Source organism: Scardinius erythrophthalmus (assembly GCF_964197995.2).
Source record: "Scardinius erythrophthalmus genome assembly, chromosome: 22".
Lineage (NCBI taxonomy): Eukaryota > Metazoa > Chordata > Actinopteri > Cypriniformes > Leuciscidae > Scardinius > Scardinius erythrophthalmus.
This window is the reverse complement of record NC_138242.1, coordinates 82,194-100,178: the sequence shown is the minus strand read 5'-3', so window position 1 is coordinate 100,178 and position 17,985 is coordinate 82,194. Positions and strand designations below refer to the sequence as shown.

The following is a 17,985-nucleotide window of genomic DNA, read 5'->3' as shown; positions in this document are numbered from 1 at the left end:
AGCTGAGTTTGTGTCAAAACCTTTTACAGTGCTCGAGTATTGTTGTCTTTTACTGCATATGATAATTCATACTCAGAAAGGAGAAGTGAAATGACATTCATTACAAGATGATTAGTTAAAACATTTGCATGTATGTATGTATATATATATATATATATATATATATATATATATATATATGTATATTCTTGAGATGAAGGACAAAACATGTCCTACACACAAAAGACATCTTTATGTCAAAAATAAAGAAATTCATAAAAATAAAAATATTTAAAAAGATACATCTAAAGGAAATCTGGATACTCAGGACATTCAGTGCTTTAATTTTTAAATAATTTTGTTAGTATTATTTTAAATACATGCTCTATACTTGGAAAATACATGTAGTTTAACCTGTCCTCAGCATGAGGTCATAATGTAAAACAGCCAAACAAGTGTTTAAAAATGCAAACATTTAAATTGAAAGGCAGAGATCTGTAATATATCAAACAATATAAAAAGTAAATCTTGAATTATATTTGCCATAAAAAAATGCCAAAGTTGTATCCTCACTATGCGTAAACTCCTTCAGGATTTTTTATAATTCTGAATAAATCAGGCAATGTCATGGTCATCTTTGACTCTGAGGACCCCTTTTCTCTTTCCTGCTCATTGTGGATCTCACACTAAGACACATAGTCCAAAACGTTTTATATATATTTTCAAAGTCATAGCTTTAACATGTCAACTTCGTCATCCCAGTGTTATAGTTTCTGTAAATAGCTGTGGGATACATCTAGACATTGGTATGTTTATTAAGGCAGCTACGACTAAAACTTGTTCCACTGTACAACACGTGGTGAAGGTGGACATATTCAGACTTGTCAACTCTGTCAGGTTTTCTGTCTGATGGAGTTGACCTGTATGGTGATGGAGTTGACAAGTGCTCACAAAACTTGTCATATATTATATTACTTATTTATTTATTTATTTATTTATTTTAGCATATGGGGAATTATTCTAATGTTGTTTCATGATTTTATATTAATGGACTTCATAGAGAGTAACATGTCTGATGGCATTTCCCACTGCTTAAGTCATGCAGGTCGGCACAAATCAAATGTATGTAATTGATGTGGTTTAAACACAGGCTACAGATCCTCTGGATTCACATCAGGAAGATTTCTGTCGCTGCTACAGCGGCTCATAATAATGCTTACATTACACTCAACCTAACGTACGCTTCTTGTGTTCTGTGAGCTAGCGGAGACCCAGAATGAGATGTTCTGTACAGCTAAAAGGAGAAAAACAAACCATTGAAAGGACTGTTGTTTTAAATTAAATATTAGTATAAAAATTAGTTGTCTTAATTGGTTGTCTCGTCAATCGTTTGTTGTACCCTCAGTTGGTCCTTTGTCAACACCCTCAGTTTTTAACACCGTCAGATGAAGGTTTCTATTAATTTTGAAATAAATATTTTTTTTTTTCCATTTATTGTGTTAAAATATTAAAACATCAACTGAACTACATGATATTATGTCTGATTTACCTAAGAACATTGGTTATATATGTTTAATATTAAAAAGGAGGTTAGAGATTTAAGGAATTTATGACTGGATTGTTCATAATAACCCCAACCCAATTTTTTTTTTAGAAAATTAACTTTTTCACTTAGCCTCTTTACTGAATACCAGCATTACATAATTGAAGACTTTACACTGTTGTCCAATAAATCAAATTAAAATAGCATGCTTTTTAATGTGTTTTTAAGTAATGCAATTAGGTTATGAAGTGAATAAATCTATATAAAAAAAAAAAAAAAAAAAAAAAAAACATTTTCAGAAAAACCTGTTCCCTCACATGGTTAATTAGCTGAGACCTTTGTCTACAAATCTATCAGTTTATAATTAATGTACTATTAAATAATAAAAACTAACTTCTAAAACATTTTGTCCCTTATCTGAAGAATTAATGATTATTATTATTATATTATTATTATTATTGTAATAACACTGATGTAGAAGCACTTAACCCTGGTTGCAATCCTAAATTTGACTTGACATAAACTTTAAACTTGTCCCTCAAATCTTATTGGTTGATTGGAATGTTGTTCCAGGAACATGTTGCACTTGGTGAAATCAGGTTCTGCGTGTTGGACAGTACAATTTTTTTTTTTTTTTTTTTTTTTTAGTGGCTGGTCCAACTCGCAACCGCTCAGAGCAGGGTTCGAACCGGCATGGGAGGTGGGGGCGATAAAAAAACTGCAGCACTTTACCATCAGTCGCTAGGGCTCCTATTGAGATATGAATATAAATTCAATTATTATTATTATGTTACATAAAGATGGATGTGTGTATGTAGACATGAGTATTAGTGCCATATTAGACCATCATAACAATTTTAGGGTCTCTGCAATATACATTCTCTGATGCCCAAAGAGTTTCAGTAGTAGAAGAAAAACAAGGTTCAAGATCCTTCTTTGTTTTGACCCCTAAAAGTTCAGTTCAGTCACTCCAAGATTTGTAGGTATGATCATAATATTTTTTTATCGTCAGGTCAGAATAAGGTGTCATCATCGGCTGCTCCCAGCCATGGGGAGAGCTTCAAGAGCTGTGGCCCCGAATCACGAGTTTGACTCACGCAAGGGTCAGATGTGTCAGACTCCAGCGAGCTCGGTGACCCCATGACCTCAGACTCCAGCGAGCTCGGTGACCCCGTGACCTCAGACTCCAGCGAGCTCAGTGACCCCGAGACCGACCCCGTCCCCTCAAACGCATACGTGTGCAGACAGTCGAAGGGTGGGACGTAGGGGTCTTCATCTGCCTCAGCCAGACGATCCATAATAAACTGTTGAAAGACCCCGTCTTCTGGTCCTATGAGGTGAGAGTGGCGTAGAGACATGCGGATACTGGTGGTGACTTGTTCTCGACAGAGCTTGCGCTCTCGCCGGTGCGGATGCCGAAGACAAACTGTTTGGTTGGACTGTGTCTCTGGGACTGTAAAACTCAAGATTTTCTCAGAGAACTCTTCTGTTTCCAGCTCTTGTGTTGCCATTTTCTCCTGCCGTAATGTCTTGTATTTTCGCACAGCTAGAATTAACGTGGATAGCACTGCAGGGCAAGCCAGAAAGAGAAGTGTTTTACAATACAATATTTATTTATAAAGCACATTTAAAAACAACCAAAGCTGACCAAAGTGCTATACAGAACAGAATAAAACTAAGAAAAATAAAAAAACAAATACTACACTTTTAAAATGAACACTTTTTAAACTGGATATAGTTAAGAAAATCTTACCAGGGTCATGTCCAGGACTTCATAAAAACATCAAATACATTAAAAACGGTATTAAAGGCACAATATGTAACATTTCTGGATTACAATTAGGAATATCCCAAGCCGATCTCAAGGATCAGGATCAGGGCCGATTAAGCATTTTTTTAACTGGTCGGTATCGGCTACCCTAAACCCGAGCCTTTATTTTACATCCGCTGTCACGCCGGTGTTGTGTTGTAGGATTGCCAAACAGCGACCGCCATTAAATGGAAAAGAAGAAGCTCAAATGTGCTCGAGAACCAATGCAGTCTGTTCTAGCATGTCTCACACACACATTCAAGCTTCAATGTTAGGCGTATTTGATGCACACTCAAATGTCATTTATTTACTATTAATTTTTAACTGCCGTCAGACTATTTTAGACATCTTTCCCATAATGTGTTGCTGTCGATTGCGTCTTGGTTGGAACTTGACTGACAGACTTCCATTCTGACACCGTGAGCATCATGCTTTCTAACCTAAAATCCACTTTTTTCCCTTTATGCTGCAAATATTCTGCTTATATAAATACATAATAAAATACAAAATGCACATACAAAATAGAAGAAGTTTATATCAGTAGTCTCATATTCAAAATTGTGACCACACAGTCATGTTTACATCTACTAATGTCTTTATAAAGTGTGTGTACATAGACATATATATCAGGGGCGTTTCCTCCGAGGAGGAAAGGGAGGCAGTGTCTCCTAAAAAAAGAGCAAAAAAGAAATCGATATTACAAAAATTTTGTAATATATTATCATGCTGATGATACTCAGTTCTATATTTCTTCACGCCCTGACGAAACTTACCAATTCACAAAATTAACGGAATGCACAGCTGATATAAAAAACTGTATGACTAGTAATTTCCTACTACTTAATTCTGGAAAAAACAGAGATTCTAATTATTGGACAAAAAACTTCCTCACGTAATAACCTAGAATACTGTTTAACACTTGATGGCTGCTCTGTTAAGTCTTCGTCGTTGGTTAGGAACCTGGTTGTGCTCTTTGATACCAATCTTTCATTTGAAAGTCACATGCCTAGTATCTGTAAAACCGCATTTTTAATATATCTAAATTATGTCATATGCTCTCAATGTCTGATGCGGAACAGTTAGTTCATGCGTTCATGACATCAAGACTAGATTATTGTAATGCTATTATGGGTGGTTGCCCTGCACGCTTAATAAAAAATAATTCAATGTTAGGCTGCATAGATTAGGTCAGCCGGAACCGGGAACACTTCCCATAAATCCTGATGTACTCGTTACATCATAAGAAGAATGGCATCTACGCTAATATTAGTCTCTCTGTTTATCCCGAGGTTTACTGCAGTCCGCCGGATCCAGGCTGTATCCAGATCTGATGAAGGACCTGCGCTTGGACGCGACAACAACGCAGTGCTGAAGTGTCAACTAGGCTCTCCCCTGTAAAGGGCTCCCTCCCTCCCTTCCTTCACCTCTCTACAGATAAAGCGTTGTCGAGATAATTCCGTTGTCGAGATAAATCCACGTGGCTATGCGGACGCGATAAAAAATTCTGTATTATACATTTTTCAAGGCTTGTACCTTGGATCCTATTTCCATGGTTTGCGTTCTCGAGTCATCAAGCACGGTTTTGTGCGAATGAGCAGCCGGATTGCATTAAGGGTTTTCTTTTAGAACGGTGTCGTTTTAGCGGCCGCTAAGTCAATAACTAATGATCTTCGCAACGGAACTGAATCAATCAAACTAACTTTAGCTGGACAATAACTTTATTCTAGAGCTGCTGTAAAGCCAAAACAATCTATGTTACTTTAATTTCCTATTATCACTGTCGCTGCTTTGAAATAATCTACAGTATATTGTTAAAAGCGCTATATAAATGAAGGTGACTTGACTACATTAGAGAAATCAGCAATTTTAACAAGTGTAACAGTGTCATTGCGTTGCCTGTAAATGACATCATGGGCCCTATCTTGCTCCCAGCGCAATTGACTTTGTACACCGACGCATGTGTCATTCCTATTTTGCACCCAACGCACAGCGGACTTTTCCCTCGACAGACGCACGTCAGTAAATTAGGAAATTAGGGAATGAACTTGTGCTCCCAGGGGCGGATCAGCAAAAAGAGGAGGCGTGTTCTGGCACAAACGTTCCCTGGTGCTATTTTGCAGTTCCAGAAAACAATTCCGCCACAGACCAGGAAAAACCTAGTCTAAAGCCAGTGGCGCGTTCAGATGCTATTTTAAGGGCGCATGCTTGGCCCACTGTGCCATATTACCCTGGTAATCCAGAGATCTCGCGAGAGCACAAGTTGAATTTGCTCAGCGTGTTACTCTGGTGTCAAGTAACGATGCTCATTAAATATGCCCCTCGATGTAAGCCATTACAATTAGCTAGTCTCCCTTTTATCCTGAATCGGAATAAACTAGAGGTTGCAGAGGGTAATTTCATTGTTAAATCCACACTAACTTATCACACACACAATTTTTTAGGTTCCTACAAATCAAAAGCTTTATACAGAATCCAATTCGGCATAAATTTACTCTGGAAATGTCACCAATTGAGCAACTACTATACAAAATACATAGCAATAAGGCTATAGTAAGGCGATGCTATCAGGCCTTTTATAAGTCCATTAAGACTAATAATACAATTATTCAAACATGGGCTCAGGACCTTGGGACGGTAATAGATAAAGGTATGGAGGCGGACATATGGGAGCATGCTAATAGCATATCCATGTTTAATAGAGCAAAGGAATTACAATTTAAGTTACTGCATCGCCTTCAGATATCACCTGAACTCAGACATAAGATGGACCCAAGGAGATCAGCTCTGTGTATGAAATGTAACAGGGAAGTTGGTAGCTTTATACATACTGTATGGACCTGTATGCATATCCAGGATTTTTGGGTAGAAGTGGCTTTGAAATTAGACTTGGTTTTTAATAAGAAGTTAGACCTGGACCCAGTGTGTTTATTGTTGGGATTACCACACCCACAAATAAAAGGATCACATTGTCAAAAATTGTGGAATGTTTTAACATATGCTGCACATAAAGCTATATTGTTGAAATGGATTTCAAATAAACCACCTACAGTTTTAGACTGGCATAAGGTAATATTTGAACTTTTACCCATGGAATACTTGACATACTGGTCCAGAGGGAAAATTGTTTTATTTTATCATATATGGACCCCATTTCTTGATTATGTAGGACCTAGAATATCTGCCATATTTTGGAAGGTGCTTCCCAGACCAAGGAATAACAGTTAAATGTTAAAGGAGAAGTTTTGCTGTTTGTAATACTACTTTTGGTTGTTTTGTTTTTTACTTTCTATCTTATCTCCTAATTGTTGTAATGTATACTTATTTTTATTTTATTATTATTATTATCTTTTAATTTTATACTATTGTTAATTATTGTCATTACCATTGCCATATGATATTCTTCCATGACTGTGGCTGAATGCTGTGCTGCATGTTCAACTTTGGAGGGGGGGGGGGGGGGGCGGGGTTCTCTTGAAGGGGGGGATAGATGTAAAAAATGTTGTATATGTGAATAAGATGTGATGCATAATTAATTAAAAAAAGAAATATGCCCCTCGATCTGAGCTGCACCAATCACATTGGGTTATCTGATATAGGCGGGCCAGAGGCGAGCTAAACAGATGACGACAGCGCTGTGACGTCGAAGTCATTAATAAACATGGCAAATGGCTATGGATGAACACCAGTTGTTTGAAACGGCTTTGGCAGCTACAATGAACGAGTTAGACTTGGCTTTTTATCTAAAACAGGAACAGAAGACACCGCTCGAATCGTTCCTTTGCAAGAAGGACGTTTTGCTGTTTTGCTGACCGGTTAAGGCAAGAGTCTAATCTACCAGTTAGCTCCACTGGTTGCTGAGCATATGGGGTTTATTGTTGTGATTGGTCGTAATGTTATCCAATTGCGTGCAGTGAGATTTTCAAATGCATTCTTGGTGCCGCCCCTCGAGCTGGCCGATTTTCGTTAGTCGACGCCAGACCATTAATCTTTTAGATTTAGGTCTGGATTTCCAGGCTAGCGCCATATAGGCATATAGTAAAAACAGCAATGTAAAATATCCCACTCTCGTCTGCGCCCTGCTTCATACCACAGTAACATTAATAAAACTTTAATTGTTTTTTAATTGCCCTTTTAATTGTTTTGAAGAAGTGACCTCTAGTGACGAAACTTACATACTGTGCCTTTAATGTAATTGAAATAAATATCCCTAAACTATTTATAATAGGAATGCCAGCTAAAATAATTCCTCAGTTTCTTTTTAGGAAAATGAGGCATGCACCCTATTTCTTTATCCCAAATGCCATTTCAGATTTAAGGTAAACCATTGGTGACAACTGAAAACTGACCAGGCTGTGTACCGAAACAAAATGCTACATTGTCACAGTGCATGTCTGTAGAAATGTATCCATGCATGTGATGGTAAATACTTTCAAGATTAGATTGATATATGTTAGCACAACATGAATGGATCAATGTCTACTTAATCATTGCATCTTTTGTCTGTCATTAGTCAAGAGAGTTTCAAAGCAGGACATCTTGAAAGTCCATTTTGAGATGAGAAAAAAGTTTTAAATGTATTCAATTTTAATGTTAGCAGTTGGCATGATATGACAAGATAGCAAATGAGCTTTAGTGGTACTTTAGTCAGATAAACTATGACCACATCTCAAGGTAATCAGCGGGCCAAAAACTCCTGGTCGTTGGCCCTAGAAGTGACAGTGAAAACACAGCTATTATTGATGCTCTTTAAAACTTTTGGTGATACTATTTATCTAGATTAGGTATGGAGAAGATCACAAGTCTTCATTAGACCTAGATAAGGTCAATTTAATGGCTGACTTTGAAGAATATCCATTATGTTACACCCAATATTGCAATTATATATGCAGTCTCATTTGCGTACAGTATGTAATTAGCATTATGACACTTACCCAAGCATCATTGTTATTATATTAGTGTGAGGTCACACTGGTATATGAGTATATTGATTATGAGAGCTTATTAGATTGTTCACTGCTGTCATACTTGCCTGCTTGAAGCTTGAAGAATATTCCCTCATTAACACAAAAGCTCTGCTAGAAAAGAGAGTCTTGTGATTCAGTACTAATGCAACCTCAAATGGAGAACTGGAGAAATTTATCCTGGGCTATGTACCACTTTTAAAAGATTCCCTAAGAATCAGATGGTCATAATTGCACAGTGCCACTTCTCATTCAGCCTCACCTGCAAGTGTGATGAGGCAAACAGACAGGCCCAGCAGAATCTGCATGTTGAGATCCAGAGCGAGCGCTTGGGCTTCAACACCGGCTGATGGACAGTGACCGGTCGGCTGGCACACACACACCCTGATGGTGAGAGTGGTGGTGCTGGACAGAATGGGGGAACCGCTGTCTCTGATCACCACTGGAAGATAATAGTGTGTGCGATCATGTTGGGTGAAGGTGCTCCGCCGTGCCAGAATGCTAGCTGTGTTATCTGCAACAGTTTCAGATTACCATACAATTATATACATACAGTGCAGTATACAAAAAGTATCCAGAAGACTTTATCATTGGATCTGTATATCAGTGGCATGCAGTGCTTTTTTAAATGAGGAGGCAAAGTCCTCATTATTTTAAAATGCTTTATTTTAATCCAATGTAAATTATTGTTTCAGTTGCACTTAATGTTGACAAATTTTCCAGGTTAAATAAACATTCCAGTTTTAAAAACAGCAACCAATTAAATTATAATTTGTATTTTTAAATGATCAATTTAATGAATGTTGTTTTCATTAAAACTAAATATCTCTTCAAGTTAGTATTTTTAAGAATTATTACAGTTATTAATAAAAAGTGATTTCGAAGTTACTACATTATGTTTTTCATCTTAAATAACAGCCATAAGTTAAATGGTTATGGGTAATAGAATCCAAACCCCAAACTGTAGCTATATATTGCTAAATTATCATCTAGGTTCTGTCAGACTGACTAAACAGAAAGTGCTGTTTGTTTGCTTGTGCTTGGCAAACATATTTCTGCTGAGTTCAGCATGAAACTTCTTGAAGTTTGGTGTTTAGCACTGTACTGATCACATATGCTGTGTGAATACTCTATACCTAATTGATACCTATACCTAAAGTTTTTCAGCCACATGTTATCCTTTGTCTTAGTTTCCCACCAATCATTAGTTTCTATGGACACTGATTAATCATCACAGCTGCTTATCACTTAGTTCTTTGCTTCTGTCTATTTAAGTTCCTCTGTTTGTATCACTCGTTCTCCGGTATTATTTGTGCACAAAAGTTTTGTATTGATGGATCGTTGTTTGTTTTACTATTCTGAGTTATTTAATTAGTCTTGTTTTATTTCATCTTCCTTGGGAAAACGTTTCACCAATATAGACAGCAAAAGGCACTGTTGGTGTCGCAGGTGTAAGATGTGTGAAACTCGCCATTCTAAACGTAGAAAGCTAATGTTGTGACATACCTTGGTTGTCTCTGATGGTGAAGTTGGGATTGATGTGTTTGTCTGGGATCATGGAGAAATAGAAATGATGGCCATCTACAGGATCATCTGCATCAGTGGCACTGATCAACTCAATTAGCTTCAAGTGAGACATACAGAGAACATTACGATCTGTGCATGTACATGAATTCATCGACAGTTCAAACTCAACCAGTTAGAACCTTGCCAATAGGACATATACTATGACTATTGTGTGTATATATCTGGGGATTGTTGAAATGTTGCTTTTATGTAAAAATAAAAAAATAAAATCATCCAGTTAGATACAGAATATGGACTTGTTAGTGTAAATCTATCTGTTTTGTATGTTTTAATACATCGGGCCATTGTTAGCTGTTAATCTTTCTGTGATTTCTCTACTTCTCTGATCTAAACTGTTATTGTAACTAAAAGGGGTGAGCAAGTAATTCTCATAGGAGACAGAAAAAGCTCTATAATGTAAGGACCGATTATGAAAAAAGCATGTGTGTGTGTTACCTCTCCTGCCTGTGTGTCCTCACACACATAGGGCTGATAGTCTTGTGATAGGGTAGGCACATTGTCATTGACATCCAGGACTGAGATGAATACAGACACAGAGGAGGACAGCTGGTCATCTCCTGAAAGGTGCAGCAACACATACATGTTAATGTAGGTTTCCCATCAATTAATCAATCTTGTTCATTTTCAAAGTGTGTTTAAGCAACTATAAAAGATATATGATGGAAAAAAGACACTATAGTCTGAAATGTGTGATATTGTAACCTCGCTCCTTCCTTGAATTGTATGAGGCAATTCATTAGGGAGAGAATGGGCTCTTGCTATAGATAAGTGGATCCCCACTAGGGGTCGCTAAAGATTTTTGAGGGGTTGCCAAACTCACTCTCATTTTAAGGGTTACAAGAGTAAGAAATGCTTTCTTCTATTATTAATTGTAACAGCACAATAAATAATTCGAATATTTTAATTATAGTGTATATAAAAATAATAATTATTATTTAGTAATTAATAATTTAGTCACATGCTGCACATATGGAGCTGCTTCAATCATGGGAAAAAAATAAGTGTTTGAATGAAAAGACTCCCCAATGTCTTGTGATTCACTGTACGATACATTATCAATCCCTGGCCAGAAAACACCTCTTTGATGAGCTAAATAAAATGCATTCGCCAACATGAACACCACACAACGAAAGCAATCTGGTCAAATGCGTTTTCTACTACCTCTGGAAGTGGTCGGCGTCATCCACTTGTGATGATAGATGATAGTTTGAGATATGTTATTCTCAGCCGGGGTAAACTTGCCTCATACATACACAGAACTTGGACAATCAAAGAAAAGTTCTGTGCAGGGGATTATGTGGAAAAAAACATCTTTTGCCAGCAGCCATACCACCCTGTAGCCCAAGACTGGTTGCCCACTGAAGCTAAGCAGGGTTGAGCCTGGTTAGTACCTGGATGGGACACCTCCTGGGAAAACTAATTTGCTGCTGGAAGAGTTGTTAGTGAGGCCAGCAGGGGGCGCTCACCCTGTGGGCTGTGTGGGTCCTAACCATAGATATCATATAAAGGCTAGATGTCTCGTCCGCGCTGCTGGTCAATGGAGGTCGACGTCCGCACACGGCGGCCATCTTACGACAGGGTGCTCGCTCACTCGTAACATGGTGCATGTACTTTTAAATAACCATAACTTGCTCAATTTTCTACAGATTTTCAAACGGTTTGGTTTGTTATAAACGTCAGAGATGTAGCTATGAAACTGCATACATATGAAAAATTATACAAATGGACTTCCATATGAAAGAATTATAGCCACGGTAATGACGTTTGTAAGAAACCAAACCGTTTGTAAATCCGTCAAGATTTCACCGAGATAAGAGGATTTGTGTGCATGCTGATCACTCACCTTAATTCACAGAGCCCTGTAGTAAGATGGCCGCTGGTGATGCCGGAAGTGACTCCGCCTTAAGACATCTAGCCTTTATATGATATCTATGGTCCTAACGCCCCAGTATAGCTGGACAGTAACTTTATTCTAGAGCTGCTATAAAGCCAAAACAATCTCTGTTACTTTAATCTCCTATTATCACTGTAAAGCCACTTTGGAACAATCTACATTGTTAAAAGCGCTATATAAATGAATTGACTTGACTATAGTGATGGGGACACTATACTGTAACAAGCACCGTCCTTCGGATGAGACGTTAAACCGAGGTCCTGACTCTCCGTGGTCATGTAAAATCCCATGGCACTTCTCGTAAAGAGTAGGGGTGTAACCCCTGTGTCCTGGCCAAACTCCATCCATTGGCCCTTGCCAATCATGACCTCCTAATAATCCCCATCCACTGAATTGGCTCTATCACTCTCTCTCCTCTCCACCTATAGCTCTGTGTGTGTGTGTGTGTGTGTGTGTGTGTGTGTGTGTGTGTGTGTGTGTGTGTGTGTGTGTGTGTGTGTGTGTGTGTGTGTGTGTGTGGTGAGCACACTGGTGCTGCTGTTCTGTGGCTGCTCTCACATCATCCAAGTGGATGCTGCACACTGGTGGTGGTTGGGGAAAGATCCCCTGATATGATTGTAAAGCGCTTTGGGTGTACAATAGTACATATGAAAGCGCTACATACATCATTCATTCATTCATTCATCTTTCAGATTGACTGTGAACTAGTCATTCTGATTAATTGAATGAGAAAGAGTCACTTCACTGAATACTTGCCTGCTATGAAATAAATAACTATTACCTTTATGGCAAGGGCAGCGTGGTTCAGTGAGGTCTGCAACAGGAGAGAGAGCCAGGAGACAAGCGGTTTGAAAGTAGGTCAAGTGCAAATGACAAACACCTGTGTCTTGTTTCAGTAATTGGTGTGGAGAGACTGGATTAAAGCCACCGGGAAACAGGAAGCTGGAGAGAGATTGACTGAGGGCTCGTGGCGATCAGGAGAATGCTCTGGAGAGCTGCCGTTGGATTGAATTTGCTGAAAGACTTAATTTGAGTTTATTTGAAGTGCAGAGTGCACCTGTTTGTTTTTGAGCAGTTTATAAAATAAATCCACGAGTCTCAGTAAAGCCGACCCTGTCTCCTTCCTTCCATATACTGAACCTCATCACAACCTTACAATCCATCTGTTTTCAAATCCACATTATTTGAATATCTACATTGATGTCTGTCAAAAAATAATGTCAAAAATGCATGGTAGTATTTACGAAAAGCAGAGGTCCAGCAAGTTCATGCATTTCCTGGAAAACCCACACTAGAGTCCTGCACGGGTTCGGGTACCCCGCAAATTTTGCTCAAACGGGTGAGAAATATCCAACTGTGTCGGATACGGGTGCGGGTCGGGTCGGACACGGGGGAAACACGGGTCTAAACACGGGTCTAAACACGGGTTTAAAACAATCACATGCAAAGTAAAAATATATGCATTATTTTAGGAACACATCTACAAAAATATGCCAGTATTTCAAGTTGATAAAATCATTTAAAATCCACATCAGCTTATTTGTGCCCACGCGCCACGCCCTCCCATGCACGAAACGTATAACTGTATAACGTATAGATTACTTTCACTTTAAAAAAATCCTCATAACGGCGCGCGCGATCTGCTTGCAGTCGTCGAGATGGATGCTGAGGAGTTGAAGAAAAGAATAGCTAGTGGAGATTGTAAAGTTGTCGACAATACGTCATCAAAAATAAAGTCCAGTGTGTGGGAGAAATTTGGAGTTATCTGAAGAAAATATTGTGAAAGGCTTTGCTGCATGCATTTTCGTTTTGGATAGCCGCAAATGTGGAACTTCATCACTGAGGAAGCACGCATATAACTGTGGTAACAAAGCAGTTCTATCGAACAGTATTTTTCAAATTTAGCACTGTTAATAATGTGTGGTGTGCAGGGCGTGTTTGAACCCAAAATTGTCGGCTAGACGAATTGCGTGGCAGATAGTGTTGTAGCCGCATCTGTTCGACTGGTAAAATGTTATAAGGCTACTCAGTTTTGTGGTAACGTTAGCCATGTTCTTCATGTACCGGCCTTTTGACAGCTTCGGCTGAAGTTGTCCTTGTGTTAATTGTCCTGTAATAACTTCTGTATGACCTGGCAATAAACATTTTTGTAATTGTGTCTATAATGTGATAGTCTAAACTGATTTTATTTCGGGTGCGGGTCGGGTAGCGGTTCTATTTTAAGCGGGTCGGGTCGGGTGCAGATTTTAATTAGTGCTGTTGACGGATAACGGGTCGGATGCGGTTTTAAGCACTGCGGGTACGGGCGGGTGCGGGTTTACAAAATCGGACCCGTGCAGGACTCTGACCCACACTACCGGATGTTTTGACCAAGTCATCACTTTCTGAAAAGAGGGTGAAAATTGGCAGAGTTTCAGAGATGATAACTTAGTAATATATAACATGTATTAACATATGAATTTGTTCCTCACTTTTTTTAATAGCGCTTTATACAGTACAGATTTGTTCAAAGCAGCTTTACAATGATCAACAGGAAAATAATGATTTAATTATGCAAACAGTTAAAGTCACATGTAAAGCAGCGGTAAAAAGAGAAAAGTGCCTGTTGTGAGACTCAGCGTGTCACTGACAAAACTTATTTAAAAAAAATAAAATGTGCAAATCTTACTGTTTTCTTCATATTCTATCCTTCAAATACAATAGTATTTTTCATAATATTGAGAAGACCCCGAAAATGGTTATCATTAGGCTACTCTCCATGCATGACACCAAGAGCACCTGCGTGCAGCAGAGGTTTTACAGCCTACTGTCATCAGACTTATTCAAACCAGCCAATGGACTGTTTGATCACCGAGCGTCTCCTTCAGTGTCTGTCATTATAGGCCTACTGACTATGTTGCTAAGCCATCTGCTTAGGCGAAGTCAAGTCAAGTCAACTTTATTTATATAGCGCTTTTCACAATACAGATTGTATCAAAGCAGCTTCACAGTATTAAATAAAATAGTACATCAGTGTTTGTTTCTAGTGTAAAACGTCCACGTTTGGTAATGCTCATCAATAGTATTGTTGATTGATTAATTAAATTAAGTATCCCCAAAGTGTGCATCATTGTTCATTATTCACGTACTATTTTCTCAGAACATTAGTTCTGCTATTTAGAACACAATTCAAAGCAAAATTATCAAACCTCGCTGTAGTTAAAATATTAAAATACAGCATTCCATATGAAAAGTGAGCTCATGATCTCTTCCACCCTCACTACCGTCGACGGTGGAACGATCCTGGGGCTATACGGATGTTCCAGAGGTGGAAAGTGCTGTTGCGGGGCATTTATGCTCACAAAATGCCACCAGCTGGCAGAATGGTCCCAGATTCCCGTCCAAGGCCCGTAAGTTCACTTCGTCTCATAACGAAGGCTTATAGGGCTGCTGGATAGGCCGCCTATGCCCTGCATGCCATGGCCATTCTGCAGGTCCATCAGGCTAAAGCTCTAAAAGAGCTGCAAGAGGGTAGTTCTGAGCCAGGATTGATGCAGGAACTGCGCTTGGAGACCAACTTTGCTCTCCGAGCGACAAAGGTCACAGCACTGGCTCTCTGCCAGGCAATGTCCACCATGGTGTTCCAGTAGCACCATCTCTGGCTCAACCTTGCTGGGATGAGGGAGGCAGACAAAGTCTGCTTTCTTGATGCCCCCCTCTTGCACAATGCCCATTTCGCCGACACTGTCGAGGACTTCTCGCCCAGCAGTTCTCAGCAGTCCAGTAGGCAATTAAACATATGTTCCCTTGGTTTGACTCCACGGCCACCTAAAGACTGTCAAGGTCATTTTTTCAAAGAAAAAGTAATTTCTTCATTCTCTAGGTCACTGTCAGAATGAGAGTCGTAGATCCAATTGCAAGCAAACAGTTTATTGAAGGCAGGTTGAACAGATGATAATACTCAAAACACCACGTATAGCAGGCGGGTGACCAGGATACAAATACACCGGAGAGGATGAGTGATATGAATAATCCTGTGTGGATGCCAAACGGGAACTGGAATGAGGAGAACTCCAAACGATCTCCAGAAGTCTGGGAACACAGACGAAATCGAGGAAATAACTCCATAAGGAAACTCAGGCACCGGAACTGGGAAAGAGACCATAAACAAGAGTGACGAACCGACACCAAGCAATAATCACTCCTGCTAGATATAGGCAGCTAACAACAGAATTAACTAGCTTCAGCTGCAGGCTGATTAAATAATCAGCTAGTTACTAAGCAACAGTCACGCAGTTCGCAGCCCGGACATGATGGATGCCAAATCTCCACCTCCTCATGTTTGGACGTGACTCACACACAGCCCTGCACAGGTCGCTGTGGTGCATTCAGAGGATACGCAACTTCCTCACAGTTACAGGCCAGTTCCAGTTTTACGGAGCAATGTAAGTATTCCATCAAAGCCACAGGATCAGTATGCGTGGCTTCCCGACATGGTGAGCACCGCTCCACTTTGCTGTCCCACCTTTGGTAATTAAAAAAAAAATGTTCCTCTAGTGCCGCTCATGCAGAGTTTGGTCTGGTTAGCACTTCCCAACACTTCGCGTTGGCTCATGAGGACAGTTAGAGTCTGCTATGCAATTCAGTTCGCCAGACACCCGCACAGGTTCAGCGGTGTTCTCTTTACCTTGTGGCAGACAAAGACGTCCCTGTCCTGCATACAGATATTGCAGTCCTAATGGCTAGGGAAGCAATAGTTTTGCAATAGCAATAGTTCATCCAGCGGAGATGAAGAAGGGTCTCTACAGCCCTTACTTGATCGTGCCAAAGAAAGGCAGTGGATTGCAACAAATCTTAGACCCTGCACAAGCTCCTGTTCAAGATGTTACCACATAAATGTTTAAAAAAAATCAGGACCATTAATTTGACCATTTTTACAGTTTAAAGTAAGCAGCGCATCAAAACAACAGATCAGTTCACAATACAAGCGCTCAGGTGTCACGTTTCCGTTTGTGTTTTGGACTGTCTTTATTGCATTCAGTTTCTTGTATACCCTGTTTCTGTGTTTTTGGTTTAGTCCCTGTAACCTAGTTTTCCTCAGTCTGTCTAATTAGTTATTTCACTCACCTGTGCCCTGTTAATTTCCTCGTAAATTATCTTGTTAGTCCCTATGTATTTAAGCCCTGTGTTTTCCTTCAGTGTTTGCCGGTTGTTAGTCATATGTAGAGTGTGTTACCTGCCTGTCATCCTGCCTACCTGTATGTACCTATGAGTAAGATTTAAGTAAATTGTTTGTATTGGAGCCTTTGGTCTTTGAGTCTCCTTCAACCTGCACCACACTTGTGACAGAACAACCGACCTTAAAAAGAAAGGAGACTGTTTGACTGCAGTGAGAATCTTCCCTCTCTGAGTCACGGAACATAACCTCTTTCAAAGATGTGCAGGGATCAGCTCGTGAAGATGGTGAGAGAAAGTTGTGATCTGCTGGAGTTTATGGAGAAGTTTTGTGACTTGGCTGCTAACAGTGATTGGAGTGATGAAACCATTATGACAAATTTTATGATCGGAGTCGGATGCATTGATCCTCGACCATTTCCCGATTTCACGGGGCTGAACTGGAGAGAAGCAGTTGCCATCTGCCGGGAGAGTTTTATTCTCACAAATTCATTTAGCCCAGCCAAACCAACTCATACTACCAGCACAGACAAACACACTGTACCACTCCCCACTAAGCCCCAAATCCGTTCTGGACCTCTGTCTGAGATCACATGGCCCAGAGCACGTAAGTTCATCTCTAACAGTGCTGATTTAACCTCCAAAATGTTTGACCCAGTTTTGATGTCTGTCCGGGTAGCTCTCAGATCTGTTCCACGTCCCATCAGATCCACTAATCCAGCCATCAGCCCAGTTCCGAGTCCAGTTTCAGCCATCAGTCCAGTTCTGAGTCCAGTTCCAGTCACCTGCCCGCCAGAGCCAGAGCCAGTAGCCTGCCCGCCAGAGCCAGTAGCCTGCCCGCCAGAGCCAGAGCCTTCATCGCTGGTCCCGTCCAGCACAGAGCCTTCTTCTCCGCTGGTCCCGTCCCGCACAGCGCCTTCCTCCCTGCTGGTCCCGTCCAGCACAGAGCTTTCTTCTCCGCTGGTTCTCCGCATTACCAATCAGCACATTAAGAGCATTTCATAACTAACAATGGAAATTATGTAGAGATGGCAAAGGAAGATAAAAAACTTTGAAA

The 17,985-nt window shown here is 39.8% G+C and overlaps 1 protein-coding gene across 1 annotated transcript in view; it reads right to left on the bottom strand.

Moving 5' to 3' along the window:
* Positions 1–2,168: 2,168 nt before the first annotated feature.
* The window catches only part of cdh19 (cadherin 19, type 2), a 61,026-nt gene continuing 45,209 nt past the window's right edge, over positions 2,169–17,985 (bottom strand). The window contains exons 9-12 of the mRNA XM_081352420.1: positions 10,316–10,437; positions 9,800–9,917; positions 8,556–8,807; positions 2,169–3,089 (exon numbers count right to left, since the gene is read on the bottom strand). Of these exons, the coding sequence (XP_081208546.1) occupies positions 2,536–3,089; positions 8,556–8,807; positions 9,800–9,917; positions 10,316–10,437 (1,046 nt within the window). The 3' untranslated portion in view covers positions 2,169–2,535. The remainder of the gene's footprint in view (positions 3,090–8,555; positions 8,808–9,799; positions 9,918–10,315; positions 10,438–17,985) is intronic.